The sequence below is a fragment of the Electrophorus electricus genome, chromosome 8 (genome assembly GCF_013358815.1).
Source record: "Electrophorus electricus isolate fEleEle1 chromosome 8, fEleEle1.pri, whole genome shotgun sequence".
Lineage (NCBI taxonomy): Eukaryota > Metazoa > Chordata > Actinopteri > Gymnotiformes > Gymnotidae > Electrophorus > Electrophorus electricus.
In genome coordinates, this window is record NC_049542.1 from 14253323 (window position 1) to 14268881 (window position 15559).

At 39.6% G+C, this 15559-nt stretch overlaps 1 protein-coding gene across 1 annotated transcript in view; it reads right to left on the minus strand.

The window, feature by feature from the left end:
• The window catches only part of mrtfbb (myocardin related transcription factor Bb), a 27689-nt gene extending 12336 nt beyond the window's left edge, over window positions 1–15353 (minus strand). The window contains 5 exon segments of the mRNA XM_035529179.1: window positions 4602–4619; window positions 4622–4669; window positions 4672–4772; window positions 9014–9090; window positions 15262–15353. Coding sequence (XP_035385072.1) covers window positions 4602–4619; window positions 4622–4669; window positions 4672–4772; window positions 9014–9090; window positions 15262–15273 — 256 coding nt within the window. The 5' untranslated portion in view covers window positions 15274–15353.
• Window positions 15354–15559: the final 206 nt, after the last annotated feature.

The window sequence follows — 15559 nt, forward strand, 5'->3', positions numbered from 1 at the left end:
GACTTTGTATTTGGATGCACATATAATGCACAGAAAAGGATATGAACAGAAAAGCCTGTCAGCGGAAAAAAAAACTCTCCGAGATCTACTGAAAAAGACGAATGCCACAAATTGGGAAAGAAAAAAAAAGCCGTCGTGTAATTAATCAGAACGTGAGATAACATGAGCATTAAACATTCACACCAGATCAGATAGCATGTACCCACAGAAAATGCCCACCGGGACTCTTTAGGCAACTAATATCAGAATGTTTATCATCATCGTCATCACCGTCATTAATATCGCTATCGATATCGTCCTTGCAAAACTTTACATGCTGTTAACAAGCACTTATTTTGTTGACATACATTGCGAATAAAAAGTTTTAACTAACTTGTATTTGTCTCTAGAAGATTTTAAATATTAAGTCTACCTCAGACGTAATTTCCTCGTTCAGTTATATTTTATATCAGATATTAATATAATTGTAATGACGCGCAAGAATAAATCGGTAATTCCCCAAACAGGATAAAGTGAAATGTAATTTTCAAAGAGCAGACGCGTTAAAAAAAAGCCGGCATAGCTGATTAATTTACCCTTGCAGACGGTTGGCGTTTCAACGTCGAGGCAGGCCATGGAACAGAGAGGGGGGAACCGAATCCCATGGAGCGCCCTCCGCTGCAAGTGTTGTTACCGAGTGGTGATATTTGGCAGAAACAGCCACAACGCGGAATTCAGTTGCAGCCGGGTTGAATTCGCTCCCTTTTTCTCTCCCTTTCTGGTTGCTCTCTCTGCCGCGGCTGAGCCAGTAAGCGACCGGAGGCGGGACAGTGAGCCGACACTGTTAACCCTCAGTATGATATCCTCACCGCGCTCACAACAAACCTCAAAGGACAACCGGGGACGCGACAGTAGTCATACGAAGAAACTTGCTTCGAAAGAAGCGAGCCACAAACCAAAACGTCTAAGTTCCCATTTTCTTTTTTACTTTCATACATTTACTCTATGAGCTCCAGCACATCTTGAGTAAATGAACCGTGAGTTTTTTTTCCCCTTCAAACATTTAATTGTGCAAAAATGACTAAAACAAACACGTAAGTACCCGTGGGACAGCATTGTTTACCTTCTGTGGAGTCCTAAACAGAACACCATTGACATTTCAGCTGTTGCTGATTTTTGGATTTCAAATGACTTCTACATTATTCTTCCAAAAAACGACCAATGCTCCACAGGAAGCGCCGTTTGTTCTTAGCATGAAATGTCATCACTGACATATCATCTCCCAGGTGCAGGCGTACTCCAGGGGGGCAGTGGTAGCTCAGTGGTTACGGTACTTGACTTGTACTCGGAAGGTTGCTGTTTCAAGTCCCACCAAGTTGCCACTGTTAGCCCCCTGAGTAAGACCCGTAATTGCTCAAGTTATACTCAGTCATAACTGTAAATGTCTTTGGATGACTGAGCTAAGTGCCATAAATGTAATCTTAACTGCTGGGAGGGGAAACAACTATTAAAAACAGTTCAGTGATTTAAAATGGAATCATTTATAGGTGCCACTCACGCAACGTCGTTATTTCCCGGAGTAAGGGAAACCGAGAAGAGAAGGAAAAGGAAAAAATAGCGCAAGGAGAATAAAACAGTGGAGCATGATAACGATGAATGAATAGCATTTCCATCCCGTTAGTAATTCTTCGGTACTATGACAGTGAGTCAGCGCCGAGGAGATTAAGAAGCACTGTCTGCAGCACTCACTTTGAATTGAAACCCTATGGATTACAATTCCCTATACAAATCAAATTTACATTTCGGCACAGCTGTTACTTTAGACTATTAGCGTGAACTGGGAAAAAAAAAAGATTGGGAAAAAATAGTTGAAACCATGCGTTTAGTAGAATATTTAGCTCAAAACTACACAATGGTTATAAGAAATATTTAGGCCATTCCTTTTTACAAAACTATTTATCACAAACATTTTGGGGTCATGCCACACCATCTTAACTGGTTTAAGATCTTATTGATCATTCCAGGACACAACTGGTTCTTTTGTTGATCGGCTCCGATGTTTTTCATGACCTTGTTTCATCTACAAGTGTAACATCATATACTGTAGTGAATGATATGGGACATCAAACAGCTCATCTTTATTCGTATGTTTTGATTTTGTTGTTCAATTCAGTGTGATTGTTAATGTGTCTCTGGGACATCCACTTCGAAGCACAGACCTGTTTGCACTGTCAGCGTGTTAGCCAGATGCTCTACTGGAGCATATGCAATACTTACTACAGAAATAACAAACAAAATAGTCAAGGTTTCATACAAGCTATCTAGCTAATAAACAGTTGTGCACACGTTGTGTTTTCGATATGTCCATTTTCATTCCATTTTCCATGTCCATATTTCCATTTTCATGTTTTTCCATTTCCTCACCACCTTTTTTATACTAGCTTGTACAGCATGCAAAATAATACATGTATTAATTTATTGTTATTTTTTGATGTAAGGGATGAAATAGTAAATAAACCTAATAGTATTAAAAAGTAATAAGACATTACTAGAATATGTCACTGAACGCTCGCCTCCCACGAGTCACGTGGTTTGGCCCTCCACATGCAGTGGGAGGGTCTTGTATGTTTACTGTGTTTGTAACCACACCTGCACACATCTGCACCTGGTTTAGTCTCGTTATGTCTATGTGTTTAAACCCAGGCTGGTGGGTGCAGTGTTGTCGGTCACTGTTCATGTTTGCCTTTGTTCATGGTTGTTTTACTAGTCATACGTGTATTCATGTTAACCGTATATGTTAGTGTTGCCGTCGTTAGTGTTCATGCCAGTGTTATGTGTATTCATGTTAACCGTTTATGTTATGTGTGAGTGCCATCGTCGTATGCGTTGTATGTTAATAAACGTCTGTCAAAGTCGAGGGAGTTTGTGCGTCCTGCTCCACGCCCTGCGGCACTCGGGCCGTCACAGAATAACTATTTGGATGATTTTGCTAATCACGTTCTCAATCAATAATCTGTACATGCTAGGGAATACACATTAAAATAACAAATTTTTAATGTTAAATGTTTAGTACATTGAAAATGCAAATGTGAGACATATTCTCACATACACTTGTTTTTGCTGTATCAAAGATTTATCTAACTGCAATACTGTGAGGAGAACAGACTCCAAGCAATCAAACTCGTGCAACATTTTTGTAAGGCGGGGCACATCAAAACCATAGCTTCAGTATTACCTTACTGGAACACCAATAGATTCAAAATGGTTTTTAAGAAGTTATTAGCATAGAGGACTTTGCATGTTTAAATTATTTTGTCAACGCAGTAGTTAGAGCAAATCATGTTTGTCTCTTCATGTGATGATCAGACAAGTAATGTAGAACTTCAGGTAATTCCAAAGGGTTCACAAACTTTGCAGTTGTATATGTTCAGATCATGAGAATTCTGTAGAAATTCTGATGGACACATTTTATCTTTAACACAACCTGGGGAAACATGAAATCCAGAAGAGGAAGAGATTGTTACTGAAGCCCAGAATTTGATGTTCTCATAAACTGGGACTAATTTAAAATTGGGGACAGTCTGAGTTCAGTTGAATTAATTCAGAATTTTAAAATTATCTTGAAGAAAGGTCAGAGTTGACACATCACAGGCAATATAATTTCAAGGCCTCAATGAGCCGTGTGAACATTATGATGTCCTACATTATTTGGAACCCTTTATTATGACAATACCAGAGGTTACGGCTTCTGGGTAATGATTTACCAGACATGAACCAGTGTAAACAAACAAAGACATTCCTTTTTCATTTTTGAGATAGCAGCCTCAGTGAGTCATGATTTTCAATTGTTTTCCAAGCAGCTGTGCTTGTGGGCTGGGCTTGGGGGTTGTCAAATGAACACATGATTGTGGTTGGATGAAGGGCCCTGGGTTCTAGGGTGATGCGATCCTCGCTTCATCCCCTCTGCAGCCCCGACGACCAACCTCAAGTGGTTGTCTCCCAGGCAGGAGTGGCCAATCAGAGGATAATGCTGTGCTGCAGGATCCCAGGGGCCAAATGGATGTGAAATTGTTGGTGGCTCTACTGGGGTGTTGTTAGTACCAGCCTGCCCGGCAGGTCTCCTCATTATGGTTCACATGCCAGGAAAACATTTACAGCCAGGAGCTTTGGCATGATTGTGAGAACCAGGCAAAACATGGACATGAGCATGGGAACAAATGTCACAGTGACCAGAGGCCTCAAGAACCCAGTGAAGCTTTTCAGCATCGAGAAAGTCACAGCTGAGACAACAATCAACATCATGGAGTGCAGTTTTAAGACCATTTAATATTGGAGCACTCTGGCAGTCGAGGCTGACACAAAGATATATCGTATTAGTTTACCACTCATGCATGCTAAAATGAGCCAAAAACCCCTACACAAGAGCAAAAGGGGCCATTTAAGATGTGATTATATGTTGGAATCTGCATGCAATTCCAGTGCAATTCCCCCACTTCTCTCTCCACAAATTTCTCATCTGTCTGGAGGGGCTTATTTTCTCAGTGACAGAACAGGGCTGGAGTTTCAGTAGACGATGCGGGACGCAAAACTGCATGCTGCCGTGTTTTGGGGCATGCTCTTACCGCTCTTTCGCTCCTTGATGGTGGAAGACTCTGACTTGACTGCAAGGAGAGCTCCTCCATATTGTGGTCACAGCCTCACTCCTTGGACTCGTAACCAGAACCCCCTGGTCCCGCTCAGCTCCTAGACTCCCTTGGGCTCCATGTCTCTTCAGAGGCAGACCAAGGGTTGCCCTGAAAACAAGAGGGGATGGGGGGCAGCAGTTTGTGGCAACCTCACACTGCGCTGTGTAAAAAAAACCAAGCAAAAAGTTGGAATCATTTTGGAATCATTACCATGAATTGACAATTTGGTTAAGGGTTTAAGGGCTTGGATATGGCCCAGCTGGATTGTTCAGTAAGCTTTATAAAGATTTTTTTGTACACATGCTACTTGCAATTAATGTTTTATTTTTCAGAGGCAAACAAATGTGAGTAGTAAGAGTTCCACACATAATAATCATAATATTCATAAATCAAATGAATCGGTACTTCAAAAGTCAAACGTGCATCATTATGCCACGAATACCTAAATTATTAAGACTAATTGTACGTTTCGTTATGTGCTAACAAATGAATTAATGAATTAATTATTGATGGCTATTATTACATTACTGTTATTACATTACTTTCTCTTCTGTATCATGTGAACTTATTCAAATAAACAGTTTGATACCCAGGAACATTCTTCCTTAAGATAGTTAGCTTTGGCAACCCACCTCCACCCAGTTCTTGCACACAATACAAGTTTCAGTAAACCCTTGCATGATGTACTTCTGTTAGTGATCTGAAGAACTGCATGTGTCTTTATATGCTCCCTATCCAGCACAGTGGTACTGGTCTTGAAAGAAACTCTGGGAGAACTGGACAGACGCTGCATATGCAGCATAAGTTCCATATGGAGCAAGAATAACTAGTAAATCATTACTGTGCTAGATGGTGTGATCAATGAATCATTTCTACAATTGAAGTGGAAAATGCAGATAACAGAATGCCAGTACGAGGATGATGACTACTTTTAGCTACTCTTTATTCTTTTCTGATTTAGGAGAAAAGAACATGATTAATTGATTACTAGGAATTCAATCATAACAAGAATTGCTTTACTTAATGTCTAGTATGAAGGATTGGAAAAGCAGGATTGCATCAGCTTCTCACAGGAAACACTCTATATGCAGAGAGGACAGGTCTGCATCCTCTAACATGATGGGGTTTTAGATAGTCTCTTAACAAGCCCATCTCTGTGAAATAGAGAAATGTAAAAGTGGAGCTAAAAAAGTGACAACGTAAGGTTTCCAATCAAGGTTGGGCTTTGGTGGAGGGCTACCAACTTCGTGGCATGTAAACACGTGTGCCAAATCTGAGCAAGACTCGACCAGGAGCAAATGGATTTTAGCTGCCCTAAACAAGCCAACACTTGTGTATCTTACAGATAGTGTAATGTGTGTGCACATCAGCCTTTGACAGAGAGAGAAAAGTGGTTTATGATGTGTGAATGGGGTCAAGGCAGAGTGAGACTGATGACTCCAGAAGGCACGCATGCCAAATTTTGTGAAGGAGCAGCCTGGGAGTTGATAAGTTTTCACTGTTTTGAACAAAATATCTCTAGTTTATGTCACCAAAGCCCTTGGGATAACTATGATGTACTTGATAAGACTGTTATACTTGACAATGCTGATATACCTCTTAAGATGATCTAGTTTAGTTAGTAGAACAGCTTTGAAATGTATTGTAACATCCCTTATTAGTCACAGTAGATCAAACTTGGCATGATGACACTAGGACACTGTGTACCTGGGTGTAAGGTTGGATAAAGGGCTGAGGATTTAGAGCTTATTTTATGGAAAGTAAATGTTAAGATATTTTGGATAAAATGATGGATACATTTTTGACTCTTCTGAGCTCATTAAGCATATGTTTGTAAAAGATGGCCATTGACATGTTTTTGAATACTTTTTTAATGAGCAGCTTTTTGGAAAAAATGCAAATTAGCTGTAAATCTCACAGATGTTTATGGTCCATAAGGCAAGTTTGTGTGTCTTCATGCAAGAAATCTCAATCAAGAATTTTCATTCTATGAGGTTATCACACCACTATGTAACACTGCTATGAATTTGATACTGTCTTGAAGACTACTGAACAACTCTGTATAATTTTCATGATGCTGAAAGTCTGATGAGACTTGTTCCAAACACTGCCTTGCTCCTGTCTGTTATGACATTGTTTTTACTTTTCACATGCCAATTCAGGTGTGTTAAGAGCAGGTTTGAACAGTCTTAGGATATAGATCAAAGTAATGCAATCCTCTATTAATGTCTGAGAGCAGAACAGAAATCACACTCAAAACAATATGCTGGAAAATCAGCATTTGTATCATCATTTGGTCATTAAAAAATGCATTTCATTTTATAACTCTTATATCTCATTATCCTTAACTTACTTGGATTTAAAACAAACTGAATTCTGAGATGGCAAAAGGCTCAGGCTAATAGTTGACAACTGTCCCGTATACAAATATAGTGGAAGAACTCAAGAAACTGCCATGTTATAACACCTGGATTCTATGTCTCAGTGAATGGCCAAAATTACAGTCATCAGAAAATTGCAAAGCTATTAAACTGTACGTGTTTAGCCTGTATGTGAAATATACCAGATTCTTATTTTCATTAGCTTTTTCCCAAATTTGGTCATATATATATATATATATATATATATATATATATATATATAGTGTGCCAGGAAAGTTTGAACTGAAATGAAATTAAAAATCCCTCAGAATAATCTATTTCACTAGTTTATGAACACAGACCTCATTTTACAAAACATATCAACAAAAAATGTGTTTTTCCACAAAAACCCAACCAACTAGTGAATCATTAAATCCTTACTTGATCCAGAACCCAAAGTAATGATGCTTCAAAACCAAACCAACTAATTGATTCAGGCAATCTCCCTGCTCTCCAGCACTTTAAGACAAATTCCAAAGGCTGCCAGCAACAACAGGACTCTAAACCCACTTACAAAGGAACTTAAATGGCTTAAATGGTGACAATTCCAAGCTGTGTTTCTACTCAGATGGTGCAACTTAAGATAGGCCATCCTTTATGAATTAATTATGATGCAATTAAGCTCAGATGAGGAATACATCCACCTCATCATCTGTTCTTAAACAGAAGCTGAATTTCGTTTCAATGGATTAACTGGGTGGGAGTCAAAAAGGGATTCTGATGGGACAAGACAGATGCACTGGTGGGAGGTGAAGCTATGGGTGCAATTTTTTCATGTCAGAGAATCAGTCCTTCCCTTGGCTAGCTCACTGCTTCATGCCAAACTGAAGACAGAGTGATTAGGTCTTGGCACAAGCACAATACTTCTTACCCCACTCTCACCAAGATATACCCCCTGCCATGTGTAATGTGCTGAGCACATCCAAGATAATCTCTCTCTCTCTATCTCTCCCTCTTTGTGTTAATTGCAGCAACTAGCAAGATATGGGATTGGATGATGGATTGCACTGATGTAAGAGATTAGACGTTGATTACAAGTTAGTTCAAACATCTTGTTTAACCCTATGCATTATATGAGTTTGTTAACGTGGATCAATTACTTAGGCAGATGCTGCCAGTAATCTTACCATTTAATCAGCTGTAAATTATGAAAAATGACAGCGGATGTTAGCCTTTGGCATCTTTACCTAAGGATTTATGCACAGTTGATTCAAGATGAACAGCACTGGGCCATTTCTGCTTGTTGCTCCTTCACTGAGGGATATCCCAAATAACAGCCACCCCCACTTCTGTGTTAACCCCTCCCTGGGGTCTGCTTCTAGCAAGGCTAATGGTGGGAAAAGCAGGGGCTGAACCCTGAGGACCATGGCCCAGTCTTTGAAGACATGCAAATCACAGATGCCTGGAGCAGGCTTTGTTGGGGCATAAACTAGGCACAATGCTATTTGCAGCATGTGGGTGTTTAGCTTTTCACAGGAAAATCTAGACAATAGGGTGTAATAAAGAACCTACTGGGTTAGCTGTGGAGAGAGTAATTACTGTATGCAATCTGAGAGCACTTCATAACTAGTTGAAATGCATACATAATGCTATACACTTCTAAAACCTTAGACTCTCATCCCAGGTTTGTTTGGAGGTTAGGGAAAATGCATAAGATGGTCAGTAGGTGGTGCTGTGATCATGATGTGGTGAAGAGGGTTATCACCTGAACACTTGTGCAGCTACCAGTACCAACTTCAGAAGTCATAATGCAGCTTAATGCTGTCAGTACTTATAATGCTTGGAGAGCTTTTTCAAAATCTATTTTCACTGTCTTTCTTATTTGGAATTTAAAAGAAGAAAAACATTGTTCAGGGAGAATTGATTACTGATATAACATATTAATTTCATATCTTACAATATCTCTGTGAGAACAGAGCTGAAGGTTACCTGACACAGGAGAACTGGTGGAAAAGGACCGTCTGGTTTATGCTGGTGCTATCAGAGCACACTAGGTCATGATGCCTCTGAAACAAGAAGTATATTGTTTTATATTAATAAAAAAGGGTAGCTACAACATGTGATGCCCTGACAAACAGCAAAAAAAAAAAAGAAAAAAAAAAAGGGTATTTACTAAATGTTTTGATTAACTAGTACTAAGGAACATACAATCACTAACTTCTTGAAAGAGATGTTGAAATAAGCTTCATGAGAAAGAAGTATTTAGGTTCAATTTGGTCAAGAGCACTGAATGTTAGTGGGATAATGCCACTGGTCTAGAACTCTTCTTCTTCTTGTTCTTGTTCTTGTTCTTCTTCTTCTTCTTCTTCTTCTTCTTCTTCTTCTTCTTCTTCTTCTTCTTCTTCTTCTTCTTCATGTGGACTGCTGGAGTGCATACTGCACCTCTAATAGGTCTGAAGCCTACCATTATATATTTTTAAATGAGTAGTATCATTCATCAACATAAATGTTTAAACTAGTAGTATCATACAGTGGTGACGAACACCTGAGAGGGAATTTTTAAGCAGGATTGCAGCAGTTTACTCATTGAGGTAAAAAAGAATATTTGAAAGAATTTTTGATGGAAAATAAATATTTTATAGATAAACAAATCCCTGCTTCCAATGACAAACCATAACCCCTGGTTCTGATCACACTATAAATACATGTCATTAGAATAAACCCTTTTCCTTAAAAACCCTCCCAATGCTTACTGCTCAAGGCGCAAATGAATGGAACTCCCCTGCTATGCCGCCCAGGTCAGCACACACTTTAGAAAATCCTTCACAAGCTGCAGGGAGGAGAGTCTGGGATGTCTGGTTTGAAAGAGTCCAGACAAACATGAATCACCTGCAAGTACCACATCTCATCATACGAGAATCTTGGAGCCTTGGTGGTGGGCACACTGTTTACGGCTGTGAGAAGGGTCCCACCCCCTGCCATGGGTACTATAAAGCTGAATGCACTGTTCAGTGGCACTGACTCCTGCCCCAAACACCATTTAGGCAGTCAGGCAGATAGCAGAGACAGGATACATGAGGACTTTCAGAGAAATAGAATTCTGTATCTTTCAAGCAAAATATTAGGAAAATTTAAGAATGTTCTGTGAATTTAATTTGACTATATATAACAAATATTATAAAGAATAAAAGAATAAACTTTATAAATTATACAATTGTCCTCCAGATAATCTGGTAAAATGGTGAAGTCAAGTCAATGATCACCACGTTGCACTGTCTTGCCTTTGTATATCACTTGGAGATATTTCTCATTTATTAAAAAGAAATATTATTAGTTATAGCAAAGTTCTTTATAAAGCCACAAACCTCACCTAGAACACGGTGAATTTCTTGTAGACTGTGAAGCAAATTAACAACTTCAAAGGGCCTAAAGAGTTGTTTACTTCTAATCAAATGCAGTTGTTATGGAAACTGTAATCTTGCCATGTACTAATAGATCGCGTTAAATAATAGTGGGACAGATATTTATGGATGAGGGCCTCTCCACTGAAGTGTCCATTAAGAGATATGGAAAATAAGCTCATGGAAGCTCAAGCTACAATATCAGAAATTATTCTCTGTGCTCTGGTATCCAGTGCAAAAAATCTTTCTTAAAGGGGAAGGCTTAAACATTCATTAAAGTCCACTTTAGCACATTTATACTGTGAATACTGTCAAGTGTCAAAGTAGACTTCTTTAAGGGATGAATGAAACACCTTTTAATTTCTGAGCTAAATTGCACAAGGCCCACATGCTTAACTAATCTTAAGAAATTCAGTTCTCTGTGGAAAGCTGGATGAAATGTGCCGGCAATCAAAATGATCTTGTTATCTTTTACAAATTAAACCCAAAAGGCCGACGGCTGGCTTAACTCTTCCAGGTACATGGGACACTGTGGCTGCCGAAGCTCATGGGAGATTGCTTTCTTGGCTGCTTAAAAATGTGCTGCCATAGCTCTAAGAACCAAGAGACTTTATGGCTGGGTCTTAGAGGGTTTGTATTGTATATGACGCATGGCTCCTGCTTCGTCTTCCTGAAGTGCAATTTATAAACCTCAAATTGCAAAAAGATTGATTTTGTGGTGGGCTGTAATTGCCTTGGCAACAGGCGAGTGAGGGATGAGGGTGTGGGGGCGGGGCTGGTCTGAGCTGAGAGCGGAAAGTAGGCTGTGCCATAACTCCTTTCGAACAAGCAGTATTATGCATCCCAACTCCACTTTGAACAGGAAGTGAGGTCATGCATGACTGAGTGCTGGTGTAAACAGCTCCCAAACCCTGAGTAGCTCTCAAAACACAGTGCTGGTGATAATGACAGCAATAATATCCAGAAATCAGTACAGTCCATACCATTCTAACAGTCTAACAGTCACAGTCTAACAGTCATAAAATGTTGATTAACAATAACAAAAAGTAGTAAAACGTTTCTTCAGTGATAGAAGTCATTGTTACCATGGCAGAATGCTAAAACAAGTCATAAGTACATTAAACACTACAATTAGCTATGAAATTCTCCCCACAACAAATACTGACTGATTCACTGATTCACCAGCAGTGCAATAGCAGAGTTCAGCTGGGGCGCTAAATATATCTCTGAGACAATCCAGAATAAGCAGCTGGAAAACACAACAAAAAAGTCCACACACCCCCTTTTCCATGCCTGTGCATGTGAGGGGAAGTCAGTATTCAGCACACAGACAACAGTGTGAGACTAACTTGAGTAAGAGAAAGTAAAGGGGAGGGGGAATTCCTTAAATGTTCCCAAAAATGACCCCACATTTTAAACAACTTTCCCAGAAAGCCAGATAAGTCCCCGGGGTTTGTCCCAGAGTCCTGGCACACATGGCCTTTGCCCCTCCTGCTCCACCCCGCAGGGCTCTCAGGTTGGTAAGCAGAGCTCAGCAGGGGGTCATTAGAGATGGGGGCAGCGTGGATGTAGCTCAAAATAGCCTCCCATCTGTGCTCCCTGCTCCAGACCACTGCAAGAGCATACTGAATAGGGTGGGGGTGGGGGTCCTCCAAACACACCGACCTCAGAACTGAAGATGTTTTTCCGAGAGGTACAATGATTCACAAGATGAATGTGCTGTTGTAAACTGCAGCAAGGCTCATTGAATTAATACTGATTTACTCAAACTGTCTGTCAACAAGTTCATTGAACTTGTGAATGGAAAACACACATACAACACTTATTCTAGATTGTTACTTATTACATATGTGAACTCTTTCTGAATAAATGGATCCTTTAATATGATCTCATTTTCAATGAAGTCATAACAATAAAACAGACAGCATTGCTCACCAAACCACAATTTAAAGACAAAAAATGGCCTACCCTGATTTTATACCACACCAAGGCATGCATGTGGGAAGAACAATACTATTGATCTATATCTATCTTATAGATTTCTTTATATTTAAAGCTTGTACACCTGGGGTGCCAGACTTCTGGAGGCTGCGGCAACAGCACTTTGGTGATTTCTCCTGGCTTTAAACATGTACTAAGCCCAGTGTTCTTAACTAATAGGTTGGGCTGGGCACACCTAATATGCACTTCCAGTAGACAGAAGACAGAAAAGGATTCAAAAAGCCCAGCAAAGCGGACATACTCAGGAATCTTTCTGTGCAAAAGCATTTGGAATGAGCAACCGCCATGAAGTGAACCAGAGGAGTTTGGCTCATCACTTATCCATGCATCTCTTTCGATCTGACCAGTATCTGAGAGCAGTGTAATGTTTCTGGTTCAGCAAGAAATCTAACCAGAATGCAAATGTGAGAGGCTCAGAGAAAGGGGAAAGTTGTTCGTCCGATATCAGAGCCAAACATTCCACTAGAGGCACTAAGTGTAAAAGTGGGGAGGATGTTTATATTGTGACATCATGGTGATCATGATCATAGAAAAACATGCCTGGCTTGTTTTGTTCAGATTCCTACCAGTGACTGTGAGCTTTTATGTGCTGCAGCTCAACCGCAAAAGATCAGTAATAACATTTATCCACATTTTAACAGGTAACAATAACAGCATCCGTGCTTTCGGCAGGCGGCACAGCAGGCTGAGAAAACAAAGTCCAGAACACAAGGGACTTGAGTATAAATATGGAGACCTCCAGCCCCTCTATCACAGAGCACAGCTGTGGCCTATGGCCCCCACACTCGAAACCTCAACCGGAGGATGGGAGTCAAAATCAAGATGAAATCTTTTCAATCCTGTCCTGACTCACAGGAAGGGAGATGTCCTGACTGCACATCCTTTCAGCTTGCCTTGCAATAAAAAAAAAAAGAGATTTGATGTTGAGCATGCCTAAAGAGGGGGTGGAGGGGTTAGGGTAATCAGTTCTCATGGACCCCTCTCCCAATCCCCACCCAGTGAGGACCATGTGGAATAAGTCACTGTGGAGTCTTCCTGAGCATCTGCAGCACACATGCTCAGTTCTACATTTTAAAGAGTAAATAAAACACAGGCAGTCTGATTCAATGTAAGGCTGTACTATATATCATTTGTCTGTTATCACTATATTGCCTTTTGCAATACTGACACAGCAGAAGGTTGCAATATGCAAATACATCCTCTGAAATATTGTGTGCTGTGAGCATCTATGTCAGTCCCAGAATTTACACATAACAGCCTGCAGTTGTTTTATGGAAACACAGCAAGCTTCTGTCTTTAATCCTGCTACTCAAGGGTTTGCCAACATGTTCTAATATATTACAATGCACATCGCATGGGCAATACATAGCAATATAATTGCGATATAGTAGTTTTGTTCATATTGTGCATTCCTAACACAAATCACTGAGATTTTAGCACTGAAAAGCGGAAGACGCTGAGCCGACAATGAAAGAAACTTTTGCATGGCTTCACAGAATAAGACCCATTCAAAGAGGTGCATTTGCCAACAGTGCACCAATACCTGATAGTGTGCAGACAACCTGAGACTACTTCACATAAACAGACTGAAAATATGAAGCGCCGCTGTGCTAAAGTGTACCTTAAACATCACCCTTCTTCTACAGAACACTTGTCCTGTTAATTGGAACAGTCTGTCTTGTATGCCACAACACAGCTCAGTAAAAGCAATCAGCAGCTGGAGAAGAAAACCCAGCAGTGCAAGACAGAGCAAGACAAACCACTGCAACTTCAACTACATTGGCAGAACCCAATAAACGAGTACTGTCTTCATCATATGTATGCTGATAACTCAGAAAACCATTTTTTAAAAATATAGGGAAAACTGTAGTAGGCAGGTAACACAGTTATATTAAAAAGGTGATACTGGTACTGCATCAAATTTTGTGTTGTACAGTTCATTTATATTTGCTCAACATATTATTTACATTTCTTACAGAGTGTAATTACCCAGGTTGTGAAGCTGCCCTACACCATAACTCATGAAGGAATGTGGATATGTAACAGCGAACGCTTAACTGTAGTCATGAAGCGAAAGTCCCATGATATGTGTGTGTGTGTGTGTGTGTGTGTGTGTGTGTTTGTGTGTGTGTGTTTGTGCTTGGTTCATTTTTTAATGAACCATGAAAGAAAGTCATAAAAGGACAGAGTTAATTTGATGAAATAACAATAAACATTTTGTGTATTATACTATTTGTCTTCACATCTGTGATACGATAAATGTAAAATGTTTCAGAGAGGGCTGTCACTTCAGTCAAAATCCACTTAATAGCCATCATCCTGTCACACAACAGAATGCATCTCAAACTGCGCACATACATACACAAATACACAAACACAGAGAGTGAGAGAGTGAAAAGAGTGTTAAGTATGGAATTACTAATTACTGATCATACTGCACACGGTTTGGGGTTTCACATAGAACCTACCGTTAAATCAACAGAAATAGTAATTAATGCTTAAAGAACCTGTTATACTTGTGTACTCGCCATGATATAGATAAGATAGATTATACTTTGTATTACTCCGAGATGTCTTCAAATGATCATTCCAATTACTTTACCAACGGTTATTAATTGTATTAAGCACAATAGAATCTCATGACTCTAAAAACAAACACATAAAAACAGCGGACAAACCTACTACCCTGACCAATAAATAAATAAATAAATAAACAAAACCATGAACTGAAAAGCCTGACAAATTAAATACTGATGATATTCCCACACAGGCGAAGTGCCAGGACACTGTCAAGCGGGTTGCGTTTGGATTACAAAGTGTCATTCTCGAACTCACCGGGAGTTGCATCTTGAATACTTAAATCTAAAAAACTACAGAAAAAAAAGTTTATAAGGAACGAAACGGCCTTACCACTTGGGAAACTTTCCAGATTATGTTGTTGAAAACAAACTGAATGACACCACGGAAATAAAATAAAATTAAAACTAACAGGACATTCGTTTTCTTCGTTGTGAAGTTGTTAATCTTATAAAAAAAAAAAAGAAAAAAAAAAAAAGGCCGCTCCTACTCTGGTTGGATATGATGATGTAATCTGAAGATTAACCCTTCACTTCCAAATGCTTGTAAATATCAT